The sequence below is a fragment of the Antennarius striatus genome, chromosome 12 (genome assembly GCF_040054535.1).
Source record: "Antennarius striatus isolate MH-2024 chromosome 12, ASM4005453v1, whole genome shotgun sequence".
In the NCBI taxonomy this organism is placed as follows: Eukaryota; Metazoa; Chordata; class Actinopteri; order Lophiiformes; family Antennariidae; genus Antennarius; species Antennarius striatus.
This window is the reverse complement of record NC_090787.1, coordinates 10,718,912-10,742,500: the sequence shown is the minus strand read 5'-3', so window position 1 is coordinate 10,742,500 and position 23,589 is coordinate 10,718,912. Positions and strand designations below refer to the sequence as shown.

The 23,589-nt window shown below is 39.7% G+C and overlaps 3 protein-coding genes across 3 annotated transcripts in view; 2 read left to right on the top strand and 1 right to left on the bottom strand.

The window, feature by feature from the left end:
• Positions 1-6,378, top strand: part of LOC137605300 (E3 ubiquitin-protein ligase SH3RF3-like) — an 80,767-nt gene extending 74,389 nt beyond the window's left edge. The window contains exons 9-10 of the mRNA XM_068329861.1: positions 2,092-2,468; positions 2,599-6,378. Of these exons, the coding sequence (XP_068185962.1) occupies positions 2,092-2,468; positions 2,599-2,767 (546 nt within the window). The 3' untranslated portion in view covers positions 2,768-6,378. The remainder of the gene's footprint in view (positions 1-2,091; positions 2,469-2,598) is intronic.
• A 1,903-nt stretch (positions 6,379-8,281) lies between these two features.
• On the bottom strand, positions 8,282-15,879 carry septin10 (septin 10). Its single transcript, XM_068329705.1, has 10 exons — positions 15,738-15,879; positions 14,774-14,888; positions 14,096-14,291; positions 13,801-13,987; positions 11,334-11,495; positions 10,869-10,965; positions 10,289-10,457; positions 10,077-10,209; positions 9,543-9,721; positions 8,282-9,445 (listed from the first exon to the last, which is right to left on the bottom strand). The coding sequence occupies exons 1-10, from the start codon at positions 15,765-15,767 to the stop codon at positions 9,430-9,432; spliced, it is 1,284 nt and encodes a 427-aa protein (XP_068185806.1). The 5' UTR covers positions 15,768-15,879; the 3' UTR covers positions 8,282-9,429.
• A 704-nt stretch (positions 15,880-16,583) lies between these two features.
• sowahca (sosondowah ankyrin repeat domain family Ca) lies at positions 16,584-21,752 on the top strand. Its single transcript, XM_068329737.1, has 4 exons — positions 16,584-17,076; positions 17,490-17,872; positions 18,360-18,749; positions 19,807-21,752. The coding sequence occupies exons 1-4, from the start codon at positions 16,734-16,736 to the stop codon at positions 20,269-20,271; spliced, it is 1,581 nt and encodes a 526-aa protein (XP_068185838.1). The 5' UTR covers positions 16,584-16,733; the 3' UTR covers positions 20,272-21,752.
• Positions 21,753-23,589: the final 1,837 nt, after the last annotated feature.

The window sequence follows — 23,589 nt, the reverse complement described above, 5'->3', positions numbered from 1 at the left end:
TACCCCCTTCATCCTCCTTTATCTCCTTTTCTACATCCTTTTTTCTCTTTTTCTGTCTCCATCATTTTTTCCCTCATCTTTCCTCTCTTTCTCTCTGTCATGCCCTCCACACGTTTCACTCTATCCTCAATATCTAACCATTTTCTTCCTATTTGTTCATCTTTTCTTTTACCCTCTGTCTTCTCCTCCCTCTGCCAAATCAAAAATTCTAACTAGCTTTATTTGCATTACCGGTATCAGTGTTTTATGTGCGGATATTTCAGCTGCTGTTCACCGCAGACAGTCATCCTCACTAGACTTACAGAATATAAAAGGTCTTTGTATTTGAGATAATGCAAATGTCTAAAGCCCTGTAAAGTAAGGACTGCTGTTTTTTTTCTCCAGAGCATCTGCTGACTCAAAGGACTTAAGCAGAGTGTTTTGCGTTGTAAGCACTTTCTCGTACCGTCACACCTCCACAACGGGGTGGCTATTAGAACAATGATTTCTTGTTGTTTCTCCTTTACTGGGTTGATTTTGGTCAGATTGTTCAAACATATTGTTCCTCATAAGAAGTACAGTTGACCAGTGTCAATCTCTCATTTGATAAAACTTTATTGTTAGAGGTTCTGTATCTTATGTGATTGTTTTTGTAACTTAAGGGAAATTTGTGGGGTTTTTTTCCCCCAAATAATCGTCATTTATTGGTTTCATTGTATATGAAGACAACCTTTTCTGGAAAGATAAAAAAGTCTTTCCACTGACAAAAAGGACAACGTTTTGGGTTTTCTTGCTTGTATCTAAAAATGGTGGTGTGACATCAAGGTGAGACACATTGAAGGACATTTTTAAAAAAGATTCTGTTTGTGCTGAAAACAGTCAATTTGATTTTGGCCCTGTTGGCCACACCTGGAATGCTTGTGTGGATCTTCATCACGATGTGCTCTTTCATTCCATTATCTTCACACTAGTTCCTGTGATGGAGTGTGGAACAAAGGTGGAAAAACGTGGTTGTGGCGTGGTTGCAGATACTTTACATATTGCTGCTGAGAAATGTTGATCATATGACGTCATATGATCAAATGTAAATGTAACCGGCAACTGTAAATGATTTTAGCACCTCTTCTGGACGTTGAAAGCGTGTTCAGTTTTTTTATGCTAAATAAGGAACTCCAGAGGCGTAACAATTTTATACGATTCATTTCCTCTCTTTCACTCTCTGGGGCTTCACATTTATTTGCAGTCACCTTTTTTTAAGGAGTACCTTCTTCTCTGCCTTCCTGACTCAGCAAATCACAGGCTTTTTTTTGGACGGATACCAACAGAACAGTGTGTATTGATACTTCCAGCTTTACAACTGTGTGCTGCTGCAGTGACAAACGTTTATCACAGCGCTTCAGAGTTGGTGTAGGATACAAAGTAAATGTAAAAAAACAACCAGATCTTGCAGTCCTAATGTAAAGGTACCAGCTACAAGTACAGGAGGGAGCAGATGAAGGCTTCATAAATCCACAGAACCAGTGATTAAGCTCAGACGTGCTGATTATTTATCCACGTTGCGATGACATAGTGTGAAACACAAAATTCTTTTGTCCAAGTCAGACAATATTCACCACCCTACCATAAATAAACCTCAATAAAAGCGTAAGTGAAAACCCTTAATCTGCATTCATATGTACCAAAAGAAACCCTGAAACCCATAATCAATACTCCTCTTGACAGATTTATGTACTAATCACTTTCACTACCTCATAATACGCGGTGAGCCTTTCCTGCTGTCAGCATTTTCTTTTCAGGAAATTGCTTCTTTATTTTGATTTGATGCCCGTCATTCAACTGCTTGTTGAGTTCATGACAAATAGAGCATGAAATTGCTCTACAAGAACTAATGTTGAAATTTAAAAGGTGTCCAACTGTCTTTTCTATCAATGCAAACATTATGAAAAAATATTTAATCTGTAGCACAAGTGGAAACAGTAAACCTGGCTCCGTCTGCAAATAACATTTAAAAAGGCACTGATTTTACTGTTTCTGATCAGGGTGAATGTCATCACTGTCTTTCAGAAAGTTTTCATCTCCCTCATTTCTTTCCCTTGCTTCATCCACCCTCAGAAGGAGAGGAAAGCAGGGGGACTGTTAAAGCTCTTGTCGGGGGCAGCGGCCAAGAAGAAACCTCGCTCGCCTCCCTCCTCCCCGCCCACCCACGAGCCCTCTTTGGCAGGCCAGGGCGCCGTGGCCACCGACCTGACCCCTCACCCACACCACCACCACCACTACCACACCCGCTCAGGTTCCTGTCCAATGGCATCGCAAGGCCGAGCTGGCTCCTGTCCAATCGAGAGCGATATGGGAGGGGCAATTGGACTGGAGCCTCTCCACAGGAAGTCCGGTTCCCTGGACACCAATTTTCCCAGGTCGCCCCCGGCGACACGCACTGGAAACGCGCTGATGGTTCTGCGGCCTGAACCCAAACCTCTGTCCAGAGAGAGGTGGGTGCGCGCATACATTTACTTTTTACCCATAATGCACTCCTCTGATGTCTTCTGTGATTTAATTTTTTTTGGATCGGTCTACTTTTACCTGTTTATGTGGTGTCACAACTCCATCTCTGTGTTGTAGGTATCGGGTGGTGGTGCCCTACCCGCCCCAGAGCGAGGCAGAGATCGAGCTCCGGGAAGGAGATGTGGTGTTTGTCCACAAGAAGAGGGAGGACGGCTGGTACAAAGGCACCCTGCAGAGAACGGGACAGACCGGCCTGTTTCCCAGCAGCTTTGTTGAGAGTTTCTGAACTGGAAAAAGTGGACAAATAACACACACTGTTCCTGTTTCTGAGTCACAAAGCACACACAGCTACATACACAAGGAGTGGACCGACATTGAAATTATTTAAGTTGGGTTTTTTTAATTACATAAAATGTTTTGTTTTTTTAAAGATCAGTATGCCAAAAAAAAAGTTCTAGGGGGTGGTTGTCACTTATGAAACACTGGAAAATTTATATATTTAAATACTCAAATTAAAGATCAATATTGACACAAAGCCCATTTCGGTCCAACTCATTCACACACAAACACCTAAAGGAAAGCAGGGCGATTTGTTTTTTTTCTTCATTCATCTCCCAGGACAAAGCAAGAGAGGAGGAGTTTGACCAGATTCATGGACCGGACCCTCTGATGTTGACTACTGAAACCACACAGACTCAAAGAGCACAGAAAGACAAACCCTGCCTCCTATTTCTCCTCCTTGGCATCATCCACCAGCAAGCATTAGCACAAAGGCATTATCTCCTCTTTCCACTGAGACCTCAGAACTTAAATTCGGGTGCTTTCTTTGTTAGAAACATGAAGACTTAAAGGCCAGGTGATGAGGGAGGTGTGTGAACCTGCACTCCAGAATTAGTTTAAACCCACTTTCATGTCTAGTTTATGACAACAAGATCATGTGTTTCTCATTTGACACGATATATATGTTAACAATGCATGTAGCATTATTTTTTGTCTATACAGTATATAGAGGTTTGTGTTGTCCCAAACTAGTCATGCTCTGATGATCTGTCACAAGAGGTTTTTTTTAATTTAAAAACAAATGGTGCGACAAGTAAGATATTTGGTGATTAATTTTTCTATTTATGTATGTTATATTGATTTAAAAGTAATGTGTTCTTTGTAGACCACACACAAATGGGTTGAACTGCTTGAACTGGCTTGCTGAATGTAGGAAGAAACTCTTCACAGAATTAATTTGTATTGAAAAAAAAACTTTTGATATAGACAAAGAATGCACTTGGTAATATTTGATACAATATATTACACATTGATTACTATTTATTTGACAAAACAGTGTTTTTCTGCTACTTGTCACATCCTTTTAGACACAAACTTTTATGGAATGGCAAAGAAAATCTTAATCCAGCCTAGTATGAAATGTAAAAAAAATTTAGCCAACCAATCAAAAAATCTAATAACTAATACAGTTAATCAATGGAAATTTTCTACTGCAAATAAGATGCATTGTGTCAGAAAGAGGACGGACTGACAGTATTTCCTCTCCCTCAGACTTTCCTTGAGGTAAAACTGAGAGATTTTGTCTGCAGCAATATCTTGAAACCAAATGTGGACAGATCCAATGCTTCTGGAAGAATGTATTGAGGGGAAAACGACAAATGTTAGAAGGCAGGGACTCTCATCACGCAACTGCCAACCTTTGACCACTATTAGCCTGATATGGTCGACCTTTAAGGAAGTACTTCTGCATGGCTTCAGTGAGCGAGCAGTCAGTTGGCTTTGTGAATGTCTACGTCCTGAAGTCCAGGCTTGTTGAGTTCCCATCCAGTCACACCCATTCAAGCGTGTGTGCGCACGCACATGTCACTGATAGTTAAGGGCACTAATGGTTTTCCTCAACTCATTGAACCAAAATGAAGCACAACTGCTGTCCATGGTGCTCACGGGTGAGGCTCACTCATTGGTTGAGCACACAGGTGTCAGATTGGATTAGGAATCTCATTGGCTGAACAAAGTGACACAGCTGGAGAGTTTCTCTACTGTGTCTATGAAAAAGTAATCCAAGATAACAAATCCCACTAGGACAGTTTGGTAAATTCATTTCTTCTTCTTTTATAAAGGCACTCAAAGAATATACTCTGATGTGAGATGATGAAACAAGCACAAGATGACAAAAGCTTGGAGGCTGAAGATTAAATGAACAAGTCAGCAACCGAGTGTCAAATTGTTTGCTTTCAAGTTCAATTTAAAAAAAGCACAGGAAATTTTGTACTATTGGTGACAACAAACTCCACTTTGATTCCTGCATTGTGAAAAAAGTTAAATTTGTTAAGGACACAGACAGTCACGCTGAGCTGAATGCTCTGCCACCATATTCTGGTAGCTGGCAGTGCAGTATGGGTAATCCTGTCCATTTGGAGCGACAGATGAAACCAAAAACACTAGATTAAGAGTTGTTTTTTTTCTCCTGCTGGGTCACAGCGCAGCTGCTGACTGTTGGTCACACATGGAAAATTAAGTCTAGGCTGACATTTTCTTTTCAGTCGGCAAATTCGGTTTGATTTGTAATTTTTTAATTGACCGTTTTTGTCTATTTATTTAATCCGATCATGCAGATGTGCACTGAATATGTTCGCAGATTCAATCGAGTGTTTCAGGTAAATAAATGTACCGTTTACTTGATATGAAGTAAATGTCCAAATGTCAGATTTTGGCAGAAGATATTAGTTATGTTGAGCCTGACTCAAAAAGTATCTGCATTGGCCTTTAAAAGCTGTCAGTCGTACCCCAGTGCCTACAAATGCCAACACATCTACAAGCTGTCTTGTATCTCTTCTTTACTTTCTTATTGGTAAAATGAGCCTGCTGGTTGTTTTTGTCAGCTCTGTTTGACAATAGCTTTTGTCATCTGTTCAATGACAAATGCCAGCAGATCCCAGAACAGCTCTGCACCAAAAAAACAAACAAAAAAAAACCTGAGCAAGGTTTTCCATTTGTTTATTTGTGCTCCCACCAAACTAGAGGACTTTAATTTCTACTGAGACAAATTTAAGCACAAGTCCTCATTTGGGTCTCAACTTTTACATTGATTTTTTTTTTTTTAAATTGAGGTTGATGCCGTGAGGAGAAGAGTTTACAACAGTCAAAACATCAGGAATGAAACCACAGCACAGTGGTCACTTTACATCAGTTATCTTGATCTAATGTTTCCTGTCGTTTGTGTTTATTCCTTGTGATGTAAACTTGTCTTTTGTCTCAGCTTCCTGGTTGTAAAAATTCCACTCAGGAGCTTGGCGATGGCATTTAAAATGCGGGCAAAGCCATTAAAAGCAGTGGTATTTTCCAGTGGATGTGAATACAACCTAAAACATTTTATTAGAAAGCAATTTTTTTCATTGGACTTGATATAAAATTTCTATCCACTCCCTTTTTTGTTCCTTCCAGGAAGCCTGAGCTGACACCCTGCCATCTTGAATTAGATGTCGGCCATATTTGTTCCTATGGATACTTGTGTGTTTGAGTGTGTGTTTGTGAGTGTGCGTGATGGGGGAGGGGGCCTCTGTATGTAGCTCTTTACATAAAAAAGGAACTTTATGAAATGAGTTTGGTGTGGCGTGAATGTTCATGCCTCACCAGGACCGAGTCGGGTTAAACGCAGCGGTACAGTGAGAGAAACAGAAAAAAAAGAATATATATATACATATATATAATTCTATATTGTGCAGAATATTTATAGGCCTTTTGTGCCATTGAAGTCATGCTCTGCACTGGCCATGCCCAGCGCTCTCCACCATGTGATCATTATACATCGTCTTGTACTGATGACCCGTGGCTGATTTGATTGTTTTTTCATGTCAAGTGCATTTTTCGCAATAAATGCCTTTTGTTTTAAAGAGATTTTCAGTGACTTTTTTTGGATCTACCTGCAGCCTCATAATGGAGATAATGAAGATTACAAAGAGGGTGGCTGTAAAACTTGTGTACAGCCCATCAGGGTTTTGTAGGTTGCTCATTCAGTTGATCCTCCAGTCTTCCTCGTAGCCTGTATTCACAATGAACTCACTATAAATTCATGAAAACACTCCAGCTAATACATTATTATACTGTTAATAAGAGAAAAATCACAGCAGTTACCGGCTTCGCAGTGGTATGGTGTTAAAGCATTAATAAATAGTTACCTGGGTTTTGATTTCAACCATTTTCATTCATAATAAAGGAACTCATTTGTGGAGTTTTCATGAGGATTCAGAAATGAAAGTAAAGCTCTCTGTCTTCCTTTCCATTTTTCTCCTGGTCCTCTTCCTCTCATCTGCTTCCATCTTTTGTGTTCTCAAGCCAACGCTGGCATAAGTGAGGTGTGTGATCGGTAATTTCAGAGTGTCGCCAGCACTCCGGTTAAATGACAACCTCATCTCTCCAGCAGCCGGGCCTGTCTCCAATGATCACCTCCATTTGCATTTAGAGTGACTAGAAAAAAAAGTGACAAGGGTGTGTGTGTGTGTGTGTATGTACGGGAACACAGGCAGTTTGACAACTATCTTCAATGTAAGTAAACACAGGAACACTTGACACAAACTCAAACTGCTATTTCATTTTAAGGTGAGACTGGAGACAGCAGTGAATTTGTATTTTTTTCAGATTTCTGCAGTGCAGAGCATTTTTTCTCCTCCGGTAGGAATTCTGGGAGAAATCCCTCAGCACACAAGAAGTAGCTGAAGGTGCTGGAACACACACACCTTCCTCCATAGCTTGTCTTGAAGAGACGGTTGTCCTCGGGGTTTTGCAAGGTGCTGCCTGCCCAGGGCAGAGACTTGATGAATGTACCTGTCTGCCTTCTTGTCTTCCTTGCATGAAGGCTAACAGAGGCAGTGGGTGAGACTGCAGGGAACAAAACCTCCAGAGAGTTCAGTTTTGTGCATTCAGATGTCAGGAAGTGAACCGAGCTACAGCTGTTTGCTAAATCTTCCCATGTACCTAGTGATCATCCTCTATCCTCTTAGCTTCTTATTAGCAAGGATGTGTAGATTTCCCTACAGTTGACATTCCTTTTATGTTGCCTCACATCAGTGAACTGGAATAAAATCACAAGTCTGCAACTCTCAGCCTGCAAATTCCTCTGCATGTCAGATCCCTGTGTTGAATAATGTCACCTCTCCACATTGCTGTGTGAGGTCACATCCTGTCACACTAAAATACGACCGGTCAGGCTCTAGATGAAACTGTTTTGGAGCAGCTGCAGTGATGTCATCAGCTGGCCATGACCTTTTGAGTGTGACCTGGTCGAGAGGTTTGATCGATATATTTTCCCGCTTCACACATCGCAGCTGCTTTTTGCTCTTTTCTGTTTTTTTCTTTTTTGCATCAACTGTTCAACCAGATATGCCTTCTTTATACGTGAGCTGAAAATGTTTCATCACTTTAGGATTATAGACTTTACAGACAGCATCAGTGTATTTGAAATATTGCAATCCCACTGTAAATAGTACATTTTCTCAAGTGTCTTTTGTTATGATTGTGACCCACTTGCTATGTGTTTATTCTAAATTTGTAAAGAAAGTATTTTGTACTTAAGCTAGAAGGATTTTAATTAATTCAGAATACATTATGATGTCAAAGCAAAATAGTATATGAAGTACGGTAGTTTTTTTTTTTCAGTTGATAAAATGGGGATTTCTCCATTTCCATCAATCACAAATCAATTACTTAAGGGATTTGTAGGTGTAGATCCACTTTTTCTCTCATTTGATATAACATGACACTTAAAAAGACTAATGAGACTCAAAAACAGACAAGCAGAGAGGACAATGTCAAAAATACATGATGTATTCAGAATGAAAAGAAACTCCCAGATAACACTGTTTAGTCCTTAAATACAAGTGTCGTACAAAATTGTCTTTGACAAGTGTTTCTCCAACAGGCATCGTGTGTCTCAAAATACGCTTCTCACATATAAGGCACCAATACAAAGTAAGCTCTTAGTATAATAATCAAGTGTCAGCGTTTGTGAGGAAAAGATGTTTTGATCACACTCTAATGGGAAACAGAACTAGTGGCCTGCTTCACTCCACTGTTGTAAATGCTTTGAGACGTGAACCCATCTTATTATGACTTCTGAGAGAAGTGAGCAAGAAACAATAAAAACAGTTACAAACGCATCTGCAATCCCTCGACTAACAGCGACTCGACATGTCAGCGCTCCTCAGTCAGACTTTTTGTGTCCGTAGGAAATGAATAAGGGAGCAAGTAGAACACATTGTATATAAATGTACGCAGTAGATGTACCTAGAGTAATCCTAAACAGAGTCTCAGCCTCACCCTCCCAAAAAATAAATGGGCAGAAGTTAAAACTTATTAAAGACGCTTTCCCTTTAAAGAACAGGAGAAACAATGTGGATGCTGCTGGTTTCTATTATAATGTCACAAATGCACTAGAGTCTTTAGAAATGAACCCTTTTCCGATATGGATTCTGCAACATGGATTGCATGACAGTGAAAAGAGCTTTATAATCAATTCAAAGCAGATTAGACGTTTGACCATGTTCGCATCAGAGTTAACATGAGCTAAACACCTGGCAGACAGTCACCAATTGATGGTTTGTACCAGTCTTTGTTGAATGTAGAGTATCGCGGGAGGAGGAGGCTTGAGGGTCAACACCCTCAATGTCCCCCAGGTTATGAAAATATATGAAAAATAAACGTTTTGTGTCAAAATGAAAGGATAAATATAAAACATTACACATGAGATATAAAACACAAAAAGATTAAAAAATAACATTGAAGAAAGTGTACACAAAAATCTCTAATACAGTCATTATAGTTTGTCACAAAATCATAAGCACTGTGTGCTTTGCTGGTCTGTGTTGGGTTTCCTTTTTGGTGTTTGTGACCTGCTGGGAAGGATGTCACTGGGCAGTGCTGGTCATACTGGAGTATACTTCAGATCCCTCTTTACATGAAACCAGAGCTGGAACAAGAGGATGTTTCACAAGTTGAAATTCAACAATTCTATCAAATCAACAAATTAACACGTGTCAGTGCTGCAGTTGTAGAGACAAGCTTACTTCTTGCGGTCCTTGTCCTTCTTGCCATTGGCGGTGAGGTTCTGGGCCTGCAGGAGCTGAGCAGCAGCTCGTCTCTTGCTGAAGGAACTTTGGTCCTCCTCCAACATCCTCTTCTTTTCCTCCAGAGCTGCTTTCTCGTCTCCGTGGAGGCGCTTCAGCTGCTCGAAGCGACTTTGCAGCTACAACACAATCAGAGCAGTTTTGTACATCAGATTAAAATGACTACAAAAAAACACAATTACCTTCCTCATAATGTAGTTTTACTGTCGCACCAAATCTAAATTTTAAAATAATTGGATCTCACAGGGAGTAAAAATGCATTTCTACTTTTGAATGACAAAATAAAAGGAAAACAAAAACAAGATTGTAAAAATTATACCAAGTACACCAAAAAGACCATCTTCAGTTGGTTTTGCTTTAAGGAAGAAATGGAAAGAAAGCCAAGCTGCTGTTAAATCAGCAACTCTCATCCCTGGAGACAATGTGCACAAAGAGGTGGCCTTTTGCTGACTCGGTGTTCCTGCAGCCACACACCTCTCTCTCAGCCTCTTTTAGCTCAGACTCCTTCTCCTTCACCCTCTGCACAAACATTTGCCTCATTTCATCCTCTCGCTTCTGCAGCTCCACCAAGAATTCCTGACGCTTGGCCTCATAGGTCTGCTGCAAGCTGCACACACACACACACACAATCAGACTTGTCAATTATACACAACAAGCATATAAATGTTGATGGTTTTGCAGCTCACCTGACGGGTTTACACTCTGGACCCGTGTCTTTAAATCCCATCTCCTCCAGTTTGCAGCGTCTGTACAGCTCGTAGTGGCGAGTGTGAGTCTGTTCTCTCAGGTCCTCCATGTTAACACAGATCAGCATCTCCCTCAGCTTCACAAAGTCACAGTGATTCTCATTCTCCACTGACACACGCATCAGTAGATATGAGGCAAACAAAAGAGTTAGCCATCCAGATGATATTAATAATGTAAATTTCCATTTAAGTCTTATTACTCTCCTCCAAAAGATTCAATATCAGGCTCGAAAATGTTCTGATAAAGTATTTAGACCAGAAGAAAATCCTTACTGACAGCCACAGTAATCACAATAATAGTGACAGCGAATATTCTAAATGATTTCAAAGTGCATTATTATAACACGGAGCTGCTTCAACCGAAGGCTCATTTCTACCTGCCATCATTACTGTAAGTTGGAAAAATGCAGATATTAAAAGACAAATAAATCAATGAAGTGAAGTCGACCATTAGTGAATCGTCCCTGCAATTAGCATCAAAGTCTTTGTCAGTACAAGCCCACAAAAAAGACAATCTTACCTTGTACGACACCCCAGGGGTATTGACGAGCCTTCACCATCTTATTACCAACACACACTTCCTCTGTGCTGCCGACTACAGCAAAAGGCAAATGACCCTGCAAAAACATTTACTTATGACATGGCAGGAATCATAGTAACTACACACAAAAGCATCTTCAGTATCACCTGAAATAATGTACAACCAATATATCAGTATAAGACACATACTCCACTCCTTTGGTGAGCCCAGAGTTACTAGTTTTGGAAATGTTATGTAGATGATGAACAATGACAACATGTGTCCATGGAAATGGAACCAAAATAATTTCAAAATTTGAAAATGCACATTAAAAAATTGACGTGTACATTTTTTTGCAGTTTGTAGATATTCTCTAGATGTTTTAATTGACTATTAACCGCTGGTTGGACTTGACGCAACCTGGACACCCTGACGTGTGTGTTGCACTTGTGTGAGTTTCCTTACGTTCATGGTGGTGTTGACCTTAGCCACCGTCTCATCATCCAGGGGGAACTGGTAGATCTGGACTCCATTGCTGACCAGTTCACTCATGATTTTGATCTTGAACTTGTGCAGCTCGGTCTTGCTGATGGTGTCGGCTTTTGCAATCACTGGGATGATGTTTACCTACAGCGAGATGGGACACACCTTCATCTGCATTTGCAAATTAACAGATTCTTCATCAAATATTATATAGTAGCTACAAATATTAGCAACCAATTTTACAATAAAAATGGATAATAACTGATCGGCTAAAACATTTTTTTCTAAAGTGAGAGCAGACCAGCCCGATTAAAATGTTGCAAAATTAAAAATAACAGATCAGCAGGACCACGTCGTTTACTCTATTTCCTCTCAAATCAGGTATAAAGTTTTCTCTAAATAAATGAGACCCCTGGTAAGAAGTGAAACAGATTTTAACCCTCCTCTATGACAAACTTTTTCTTCCTTTTTGAGAAAATGATTGAGTAGATGATAAAAGATAAACACATCACATGTGATTTTATTCTAGTCCATTGGTGCCTTCAGGCATCTGACATTATCCTATTAATAATGTAGAAATTACAAAACAAGGTAGTCACACATCACATTCCATGGCTAGCAAATAACTGTGGTTTATTGTTGTAAAACAATAAGGACAGGAAGCACTCATTATGTCTCGTCACATTTTCAAGTAGCATAGAAGATATGACTTCACAACAATTGTTATTTCAAACTTTCACCTCATGTTCATTTTTAATAAACAATTGTTTATTTTTTATGCTTATTTTTAGACTGCTTTCAGGTTTTTAATTTCAGCAAGAATCAATATTGAAAGCTGTGATATTGTGATCTATTTCGGCATCACATTCACTGAAATTGGCTTGGTACTTCAAGACAGTATTTTCTTTGGACAATTCATGAATGCCAGCAATTTGTTAAGAGTAACTTCCCTCATTTTAAGTAAAGCTTGTCCAGATGCCACTAACATCTGGTACAATTTAAACCAAGTTAATCTCGCTGATCAGTAAGCCATGAAGTCACATGCAGACACATTACAAAGGCATCCATCAGTCTCCCTCTGGAACGATACCACCAATGCAATCCAAAAAGTATTTGTTTTTTAAATACTTTTGAAAACAGCTTTTAGCTATGTGTGACATGTATATATACTGGGTTTAGTGATGCTATTTCTGCCCAACAACCAACTCAGCACTCCAAGTTGCGGGTATGCGGGAGCATTCCTTTACTGCCTGTCTGTCTGTCATTAGTTGTCCAAAAGAGAGGCTTGGAATGAGTTAATGTCACTACGGAGAAGCCTCAGGGCCAGAACACACACCCGTGTACCCAGAGAACATACACACCGATCCCAGCAGAGAACACAAAACAATGCTAGGAGATCTGTTCCAACAGCTGTCTGAGTGACTGAATGTCTCCCCACCAGAGCTGCATATTCAACAAATGGCTTCCCCCAGTGTATCTGTACAGTGGCACAAAAGGACAGCCCAAGTGTTTGTGCGTGAGGTGATTACAACATTCCTCTGCTTTCTCTACTCCATTCACACACAAATCCAGGGTTCCTGACACTCCAGAGCAGCAAACTCACACAAATGCAAAAAAAAACACAGTCACTACAGAGAGCATGGGAAAGTTTCTGACCACTTCAAAAGGGAGGGCAGGCGATTTTGCCAGTTGGACAGAGAAACTCTCCCGATAGTCAGAAACAAACACACACAAAAAAAATCTAAAAGAAAATTTAGAAACAACCACAGCATATTTTCCAATTCAGCACTTCTCATTATCACATGCAAATCAGTTGATAATCAGCTCTAATGTAATGTTCACATCTGATTCCTCAGTGTCCCTCGTTCTCCTACCAACACACACACAAAAAATTCTTTGCACATATAAACAGATTTAAAGCCAAGCTTCTTAGGACTGCAAAAGATCTAACAGAGCTATTTTAAAATATCAACAGAAGTCAAGCCAAGAACTGAAAATACATTTCAGATCAATGCATCATCATCTCTCCGAACACGTGGTAAAATCTAACTCTAGAGAAGGTTTACATTTCTACAAATGTCTTTATCCCACAGGCTGATTTGGGTAACAGTTCAACAACTTTGCTCAAGTAATTTATGCCTGCTCTTCTTAAGGTGAGACAAGCTTTCTGTAGGACAGGGTAGCCTGTAATGCATCCATTCTAGTTTCTGTCAAAATATTTTATAACTGTTAACATATATCCTTCAATGATAACCTTTGCTATAATAATGTTGTTGTTGTTTTTAACAGTAGCTAGGTCTGCTATTAATAACTTAAAGGAATGTACGTTGAATATATATATTACACTGTATAATTTTAGAAACATTTAAAAACCATTTGATGCACTGACAAATCAATACATATATAGAGTATTTCAACTCATACACATACTGACTCACATCCACAGTACCTTGCTGTCGAGCTTCTTCATAGTGACCAAGTCCAGGGATTTGAGTGAATGGCCTGAGGGAGATATGAAGTAAAGGCAGGCATGGACTCGAGAGTCATGGTAGTTGTGGAGGGAACGCTTGATTTTCAGTTCCTCCTGCAGATAACTTTCAAACTGTCTGTCAATGTAGTCCACCACTGGCTGATAGCTGCAGAACAGACACACAGTGATCATTAGAAATGTGAGTTTTGAGTTTCTTAAACGTCACTTGGACATACGGTCAAAAACACACACATAAACACTCTCCTCCTCTCACCTCTCTTGTTTGTTCATCTGGTCTCCAAAGCCCACGGTATTGACCACAGTCAGGCGCAGTCTGACGTTACTTTCCTGCAGATCATAGGTTTGAGCCCGCAGCTTAACCTGAGGCTCGAAGTGGGATGACTCAAAGTTCTCAAAGTTGGTATTGAACAGAGTGTCCATAAGGGTAGACTTGCCAATACCAGTTTCACCTAAAGTCAGAAGAACATAACATCTTATCTTTGAACCTTAGAGACCCATATACTGGCATTGCAAGAAGAAACATCTTTGAAAGAAATTCCCCTGAAGCTAAATTTTCTAGGAGTAGGCCAACAGCAAGCTTCAAATTCACACTTCAGCTTCACTGGAGTAATATATGAATTCAGGAAATTGTTCAGAGATTCAGAGATGACAGCTGATAAGGAACACATTTCCTGACTAGTTGATGGGTTTGAACCAGCAGAATCATTCTCATCACACCAGTCCTCTGAAGTCTCAACTCATTTTTAGATAACCATTATGAGTGTGTAGTACTACCACTGAGATCACAATGTTACAGATGACAGGAGCTATAATGTTACAACGTGGCAATAACCCAAGGCGGTCACATTAAAAAAAAAGGGTGTGAACACGTCATGATGACATTAGTATTCAGTGTGTGTCTGTGTTTCAGCAAAACTGTGTAAACTGATACCAATGCAGAGGATATTGAAGCAGAAGCCCTGACAGATGGACTTATTGACCAGCTGATCCGGAAGGCTGTCAAAGCCCACATGGCCAGCAAGAGACAAAGGCCGTGCTCCTTTATCCTGAAGGGAAAAAACAAAAAAAATCACACATATGTATACGTGTAGTACAAAAAGCAACTTCCTCTTTAAATAACAAAATGATCCTGTAGGCGAACAAGATTATTTTGGTAACAAAAATAAGAGTATCGCCTATGAAAAATACTTAACTTACCTGCCAATTTTCCTCCACCCCCACAAAATCACATGCTTTTAAACAGGTGAACAATAATAATGACTCAAATGAACCAGTTTCTACCTTGTCATTGATAAATATTTGTAATATTGTTTATGAATTAACGACTGTCCTAAACTCAACCATAAAAAATAAGGGTTTTAGTTCCCATCTAAGCATAGGTGTACTGCATGTTTAAGCAACATCTACCTATTTCATTCAAAGTTGTAGGAACTTAATGGTGCAGATCAAACATAACATGCGCAACCCACATACATGTAAAGCATGATCTACAACAATGGCAAGGGAGTGTTTGCTAAACAGAACACGATGTTAAAAGATTTCGGGAACTTTGAAAGCTAAATGTTTAAGTTAATGTAGTGTTAGCAGCTAGCGCCCCCTGCGCGGTATGTTTTGGTTAATGATGTCATACATTCTCCCTGAAAAGTTGAAAATATTGAATGAGAGGCCGCGCTTGAAGTTCTGAATATATATTGGTGTGAATGGTAAATGTCTTATGTGATCGACACTGTTTGGTTTTTTGAACATTGGAGTTTTGATTAAACCGAAAAACAAAGAAGTCGCTATAGTCGCTGCTAAGGTTATCAGCGGCTAACTTAATGGTAGACCCCCGGCACTCCCAGCTCAATTGTGAATAGCACGGCTACTTCTACGTAACAATAAAGGGAAGTACTGACCGGTTGTCGAGCAACATCCGAAGAAGCCATAGATGTAGCCTAGAGATACTATTCTAGATAGTGTCAGATATAATGAAACAAAAGTATCCAGCTAAAGAGTCCCTTTTTCAGAACCCAGTAGGGGACCGCCTCAATAGCTCCAAAGTCGACAACTGGACAGACTAGACTACTCAAAATAAGGAAGGAATGAAGGGGAAACTATAACATAGAAACATGTCTTAAAGCTTAAATAGCAACACTTCCGAAAAAAGTCTGTAACTTAAATTCAAATATTTGAAATTATTACAGCCACTGGATAAAAGTTTAGGGGATAGTCTTGCCATTAAACGTTAATTTCCTGTAATGTTAAACATAACTCCCCTATTTGCTATAATGGTACAACGCAAAATAATTTTCCCAGCGGCTTCACTGACATTTCATGGAGTGTCGTAAAATATTTAACTGGATAAGTGAATTTTGTATCCAACAACTGCCGTGTAGCTGTTGGATACAAAATGATGTAATGCTTTTTTATGTGACTTATATTTTGTATTTTTGAAAGAGTTACAGTAGTTTAAAGACATAACTTGAATTTTAAAATTGGAAAATTTTAAGGGTTTATTAGCTTTTTTACCAACAACATTTGATCAGTGGATAATTATTGAAAATTTAAATCAGTAAATCATCTACTGCAGATTATTTGTTCTTTTGTTCCAACTTATGCTTCTAATCATTAAAAGTCCGCGTTATTTTACAACATTGTCGACATTAGATTTATAAACCTCTAAATTTACGAGGAGCATTTGAATGCAGCATGAGCGAATGGTTACTTCGTGTTCGTGCGACCCCTACCTGCCAGGGCCCGACACTTCCACCGGAGGATAAGAGGAACCCAGGCAATGAAGATGCTGTCATCCGTTGTCATCGATCTTAGTGAAAGACACTAGCGTGACCATGGGGTCATTTTGAAACGTTATTCCTTAACCAACTCGAGCCATCTGTCCGCTGTGTTTGTTCATGATGGCGTTCCAGTGCACGGAGCAAGCCGTGCAGGAGTTCCTCGTGAAGAGAGGAGGGAGGGTCCAACAGATGGAGCTGATCGATCATTTCCTATCAATTTGTGGGGGAAATGAGAAGTCGGACGAGGCTTTGGATCATGAGGTCCTGAAATGCGTCGTAGACAGCGTAGGTTTTGTGAAAGTGGAAAACGGGGTGAAATTTGTGTGCTTAAATGCTGACGACTGCGTGGGGTCGGTGATGCGTGCGGACACGGGCGGCCACGATTACGCAGAATGCAATGGTAACATCCAGGAGGCGTTAGACAACAACCACATCAACGCCAACAACACAGCCGCTCCAGGTGAGGAACACACGATCTGTGTCCGATTTGTTCTACTCCACTGTGGGATGTTTGTTTAGATATTATGAATGTAAATTAATGTATACGTGTCTGTGTAATCAGAAATGTTATGTCTTCTTATTTACTAGATTTCTCTGTATTTTGTTTTGTATTTGCTTGCTGAAATACTACAACAATACCTACTGCTATGGTTTGAATGAAAGTTGTCAAAATCCAGTGATCAGTGCCTTTAATAATCACATTTTTCTTAAAAAAACAACAACAAATAAAATAAATAAGTGAAGATGATGACACTAGGTAATCCCCAGACATACCTGTGTGGATTTCAGTGGAGAGGTTACTATGGAGTCGGTATAAACAACTCACTCAGTCTCATACTGGATGCATGAAATTCATGTCCATTTGTTCCACAGGTGAATCCACTTCATTGGCAGTGAGCCTGGATGGACCCCCCAATGACAACGACCGACCTGTAGCCCCCTCCCAGAATAACAAGACCACTACAATGACTTCTATCTCAGGTGGAGGAGGAGGGGAGGTGAAGCTGAGGGAGAGGAGGAGGCGAGAGTCGGCCCCAGTGATTAGGGTGCAGGATCCTGAGGCCCCCCCCACAGGCTGCCAGAGCCAGCAGATCAGAGGGGCTCGTAGGGTGTCCAGGGGGTCCCAGCGAGCCATGCTGGTCAGCTGTCTGTCTGAGGACAGCACCTTGGAAGGACTGGACCCTGTTGGAGACATCAGCACACCCAAGGGGAGTCGCAGGAACTTCATAGAACTGATGATGAGTAGCTCTCCTCAGGTAGGATACTTTTTTTTTTTTTAATCTGAGTTGCAAATTATTAAAAGTTATAATTTTGTTTTCATGACAACTTTACATAACAGTTAAAACATGCATTGAGACCAGGGGTGTCACAGGGGGGGGTTTTGACCCTGTAAAGACTGTGACCTTTAATGAATAATAAGAGACATCATCTAGGGTGTGGCAGCATGTAATACTCATGATGTGTGACTCCACAGCTTTCTTCAGTGGTGTAATCTATATTACCATAATATTTATGAAGGCTGAAGTTGATCAAGACAATATATATACTGTGTGTTTATGTTTTTTTAATGTGGAATTAAATATTTAATTTTATTTACAGTTCGAGTGTGATTTGCATCAAAAGAACATTGGCAAAGCACTACTAGTTATATTTATATCACCATTAAACATTCCTTGGTGAGACAGCTTCTTTATTATATGGCGAGATCCAGCTTTTTTTCATCATGTGTTCTGTTATTTACAGGTTCGGCGGTCTCTCATCAACCGTGGTTCACGCCTCCGGGACTCGGTGAAGAGCGATGGAGATTCGACATCACTCCTGTCTGCCACCACTGATGAGGACTGTGCTTCGGTGACCCTAGACCCGCTGGAACACGAGTGGATGCTGTGTGCCTCAGATGGCCTTTGGGAAAGCCTGCAGCCCCTGCTCAATGTGGAGCCTGGCCTAGTGGCCAAGAAAGACTTTGTGACGGGCTTTACCTGCCTCCACTGGGCGGCCAAGCAGGGGAAAGCTGAACTGCTTTCCCGGCTGCTGGCCTTCGCCAAGGAGAACTCTATACCTGTGAATGTGAATGTGAGATCAAGTGCTGGTTACACTCCGCTACACCTGGCAGCCATGCATGGACACACTCAGGTACGGTGCATGGTGTCGGTAGTGTGGTGTCATGTTTTTGCTCCTGCTCACTGAAGCGACAGATAATTATATTCACTCTGTTTGCCTCCAGGTAGAATCATTAAATGAAGTGGTCAAGTGTTTTACACAAAATTAGTCTTTTTTTTTTAAATATAAAACCCTGATCTTTTCAAATTGAGTTTCTTGCGATCATTGAGATCTTCAGACAACAAGGAATGTTTCACTAAAGGACAGAAATAGCAATCATTGATTTTAATCAATCATTTTAATCTTAGAAAGCATTTTATGTCTACTGCATGCCATTGCTCCCCCATCAAAACCCTTCAAGGGAGGAAGCCAAAGTAACAAACGTCAGGAAGAGCGTCAGGTAAGGGATTCCTTTCCCAAGAAGCAGAATGGCATCAGATACCATTTGTAAAAAGAAAAAGAAAAAAAAGAAAAGATACAGTCTGATTTTTGAGCTTGACTGTACAGTAACAAATTTGTATCAGAAATGATGTAAGTGAGTTTCACTTTCATCTCCTGACAGTTGATTGCTTGTCTGTAGTCTTTGAATTTTTTTTATTTTTAGGCAAGAGTGTACAAACCATTCCAATAAGACAAACTTTTTCTCTCAGCCAACTGTTTTAGTTGTAATAGCAATGAATGCAACTCGTATGTAATCACTAACATTAAGTTTTTGATGAAAAGTTTATACCAAATTAAGCTGGTAAACTCCTTGATCAACAGAGAAAAAAATAGATAAGTAGTCACGGTTAGCCTGAAACACAAATGTTCGCATTTTGTCTCTGGTCAGGTGGTGAAAAGAACCCCTGAAATTTCAATGAAATAACATTTCTGAAGAAATTCCTGCACACAGCATAATAAATGTGCACTAGGTTGTGCAATGGACAGCCACCAATGAATAATACTTCCGTATCAAACTTTAAATGGATGCATTCCGTGAACCGTGAGCTGATACAGACAAAACTAGACTGCTGAGGGAAATAAACTACTTTCCAGACTTACGGTGGAGGAATCTTAATGTCATTGTTTCTTCATGTGCTGTGAATGACAGGTGGTTCGTGTGTTGCTGTCTGACTGGGAGGCGGACCCAGATGCTCGAGACTATGGTGGGAGGCGGGCCATCCAGTACCTGCCCCCGCCACTGGCTGCTGACCTCCAGGAGGAGGGACTGGTCGTCTCACCAGGAACTGAGTCTGACAGTGAAAACGCCAACTGCAACAGCAGTGGAGGGCGTGGCTGGCGCTTTCCCAGAGTCCTCCCTGGCAATCTGAACCCGCTGCGGCGCCTGAACCCTCCCGCCGAGGCAGCAGAGGATGCGGCTGCGAGCAGAAAGACCAAGGTGGGGATGGAAAGGAAGACGTCCCTGAGCCGGCTGAACGCACGGCTGCATCGAGGACGCCACCGAGCGCAGATCATCCACAGCGCCTCCTTCAGGGATCCTGCAGAGGTGGGAAGAAGTGGGGAGATAACCAGCAGTCCTCTGCGAACCCGACCACTGTCCAACCTGTTTGGATGAAGTTGATCTGAGCCATCGACACGCACGTACAAACCAGTTTGAATTACAATAGAGGTTCGAGTTTGCCAGTTCAGGCATTTCTATGACCAAACTCAAAGGACACACCCTAGCATATAATGTCTGTCAAAGTTTTATCATAGTATTTTATATTAATAATACATTAGTGAATGTTTGTCTACAAAACTAACTTGTTTTTTTTTCCGGTTGCAGTTGTTAGGCTGTTGTTGATCACAGTTCATGTAGCATTTTGTTTGCCATGACAACTCATTGAGTTCAAATCAAACCACTGCTTTTTATTTTATAATACTATTTTGTAATGCTTCTTACAAAATCTTTTAGGGCAGATTGCAAGTACTACACCTGGTGTTCTTACTTTAATCTGTCACTAGAACAACGTATGCACAATAGCAAAAGCAACAAATAGTGTTGTATCAAGTTTTCACTTTAGGTTTGACTCACAGCGGTGAAAGATTTGAATTTAACACTGCAGTTTGATTTCACACAGCTGACCAAAAGCTTGGGTTTTTTTGGAGATTAAAGTAATATATTCATAGATCTATTTTTCCTTTGATTAGATGTTTATGATTTTTAAATACATTTCTATTATTTCATTGAATCTTCTTTGAAGTAGCAGATTTTGTTGTGTTCAGTCTTCTAACCACTCGTCACTTTAAAAGATGGTTTTTGAATATGAGAGGCAGCTGCTCTAACTAAAAACACGTAAGTTTTTATTGTTCTTATTTCATATTAATAAGCCGACATTGTCTTTAGATCCCTAAATCTTTACGAAGTATCTATAGAGTAAAGGTTGGAGGATGTCATTCTGTCAAATCTGTTGATCAAGATCTGTTAGAAGCTGTTCACAGCTGAAAGAACAAAAAAATTTGATTTAGTTATTGAGGTTTTTACTACAATATACCTCAAAGATCTGCATTCATTCTATGCTGCATTGCTAATTTGCCAATATAAATAGTTGCAATTTAAACAGCACAGATTTTGACAGACATGTCCACAATGAATCAGTCTGGACCACATTTACAGTTAATTAATTATCTGTTGCGTTGACCTAACTTTTCATGCCATCAGTTTATTAACCAAGCCTGCAATCGTATGTGAATAGTGAAGAATTCAGACCAGAATAAGCTGTTTGTTTAACCTAGGACCACACTGACTTTTTGACTGTTCTCCCAAATATGTGAATCTTACTACATTTTATTCTTATTGGATTAATGACACACCCTAGATTTCTTGAATGTTCTCTCAGTATTTTGTAGCGTTTGTACTCAAATTTTAGGGCTTCATGTATTTGTAGTTTCGACTCTTCTGATGCAGAAATTGTTGCATAAACCAACCATGATGTCACTTTTTCAGAAGCATATGGACAACAAATGTAAATTCAGAGATGTTATAATCTGTAAAATCATTGTTTAGTGTGAAGTTATAATGTGAACACTGTTGCTGAGCCACTGTCATCTTTCTCCTCATGCCTCATTCTTGAATATGAAATAAAGCAATAATGTTTTGCACAAGAGGGTCTTCATGTAACTTTATGGTATTAACTGTTTCAAGCAGAAAACAGATTATAAGAATCAGTGTGGATTAAACACATTTGAATCAGAGAAGCAACATCTATAAATTCATGAATACTGAAAGTCGAGCACAAACAAATCAAAACTTGACTTGAGTCAGCATTTTTTATTCACCAGTCCAGCGTTATTATCCTTGACTGGTGGTGCTGAATAATCAGTGATCTGATGACTTTCACAAGATCTGTTCCTGCATTAACAGTAAATGCACAATTTACGAACCACAAGCTGCCCATGTATCACTGCGTCCAACAGGATTATATCCAGTTGTTGTGTATTTTCTTTGTGTAATTTGTGTTTGTGTGTCTGTGTGTGTGTTTTCATTGTTGCAAAGATGAGATTAATTCAATTGTGAATCACAAGCCAAATCTAGAGGACTCAAGTTCAGGTCAAACTTTTTTAATGAGTTTTGCTGCTGTTCCTGCCTGTGAGACATGCAGTCGAGTCGGTTCCCCTGAGCATGTCACAGAGAAGAAGAAATGGAAATTTTGAATAAATTCAATTCTGTTCACAATCCGTCATATGTGAGGGCATTTTGAGTGAGTCTGCCTGGGCTTGGACAGATAACCACAGCTTTAACACTCATCTTGTTGCACTGATGTTCTTGCTTTCTTCTACTCCACCAGACAAATCAGCCACACAAATGCAGGATTACATGTATTCGGCCATTACAATCACAAGTGTATTTCTAGTGAAAAACATATGCTCTTCAGTCCAAGTCAGGTTTTTTTGGTGTGTCTGTGACGGCTGTTATAGCTCCCAACTTTTGGGCAAACAAGAATTACATCGGTCAGAGACAGGATGAAACCTTACTGGACCAGAAGACTATGAGACTTTTGCCTCAGGCAGTCTCTTTGATGGCTGCTGAATGAATGTGAGAGAGGTTTGTGTGACTGCAGCTACTGACCTACATACAAAATGAATGGAGTAATGCCTATTATGTAAATTCCTGTGCCATCTCTTTTCAGGGAAACTGTGCCAACTTTTTTGCCCGAGGCCTCTGTTGTCAGACTAATCCATGTCCAATCTATCCACATCTCTCCCTCTCTTCCCAAACAGTTAGTGCTGCAATGATGACATTCAAAGAGTTTAATTGCCACCAACAGTGACCAATAACTGTCCAGCATGTGACAAATGTAAGATGTCCCAAATAGCCATGTTACTGTTGTCAATAAACATTTTCAACTAGTTTGTTTGGCTTATGCCCAACAGTGAATTTAAAAAGGCCTTTCTTTTAGAGGTTTTTGTTTTTGCTGCACTAATCAAAGTTAATTTAAGGGAGATTTGTTTTAGTTAATCAGTTAAACAGATAAGACCATTTTGCAAGGAATTCGAAGTAGATTTCTATAAAATTATATAATTAATTACAACTTTAATCAATTAGATGTTCATCAAAATGTTTTGATGTTGACAATCGAGATTTATCCTGTTACTTTTTCCTCTTACTATTTTTCTTTTTGGACCCATGTTTTGTTTTTGGTTTTTTTGTTTTGTATTTATAGTTACTTTATACTTGAACCCTTGCACAGAGAGTTGTCGAAGAATTTCGTTATACACTTGTGTATAATAACATTAAAGGCATTCTATTCTATACTATACTATACTATACTATACTATACTATACTATAGTATACTATACTATACTATACTATACTATACTATACTATACTATACTATACTATACTACATTATACTATACTATTCTATTCTATTCTATAATAATTCCTTTTAG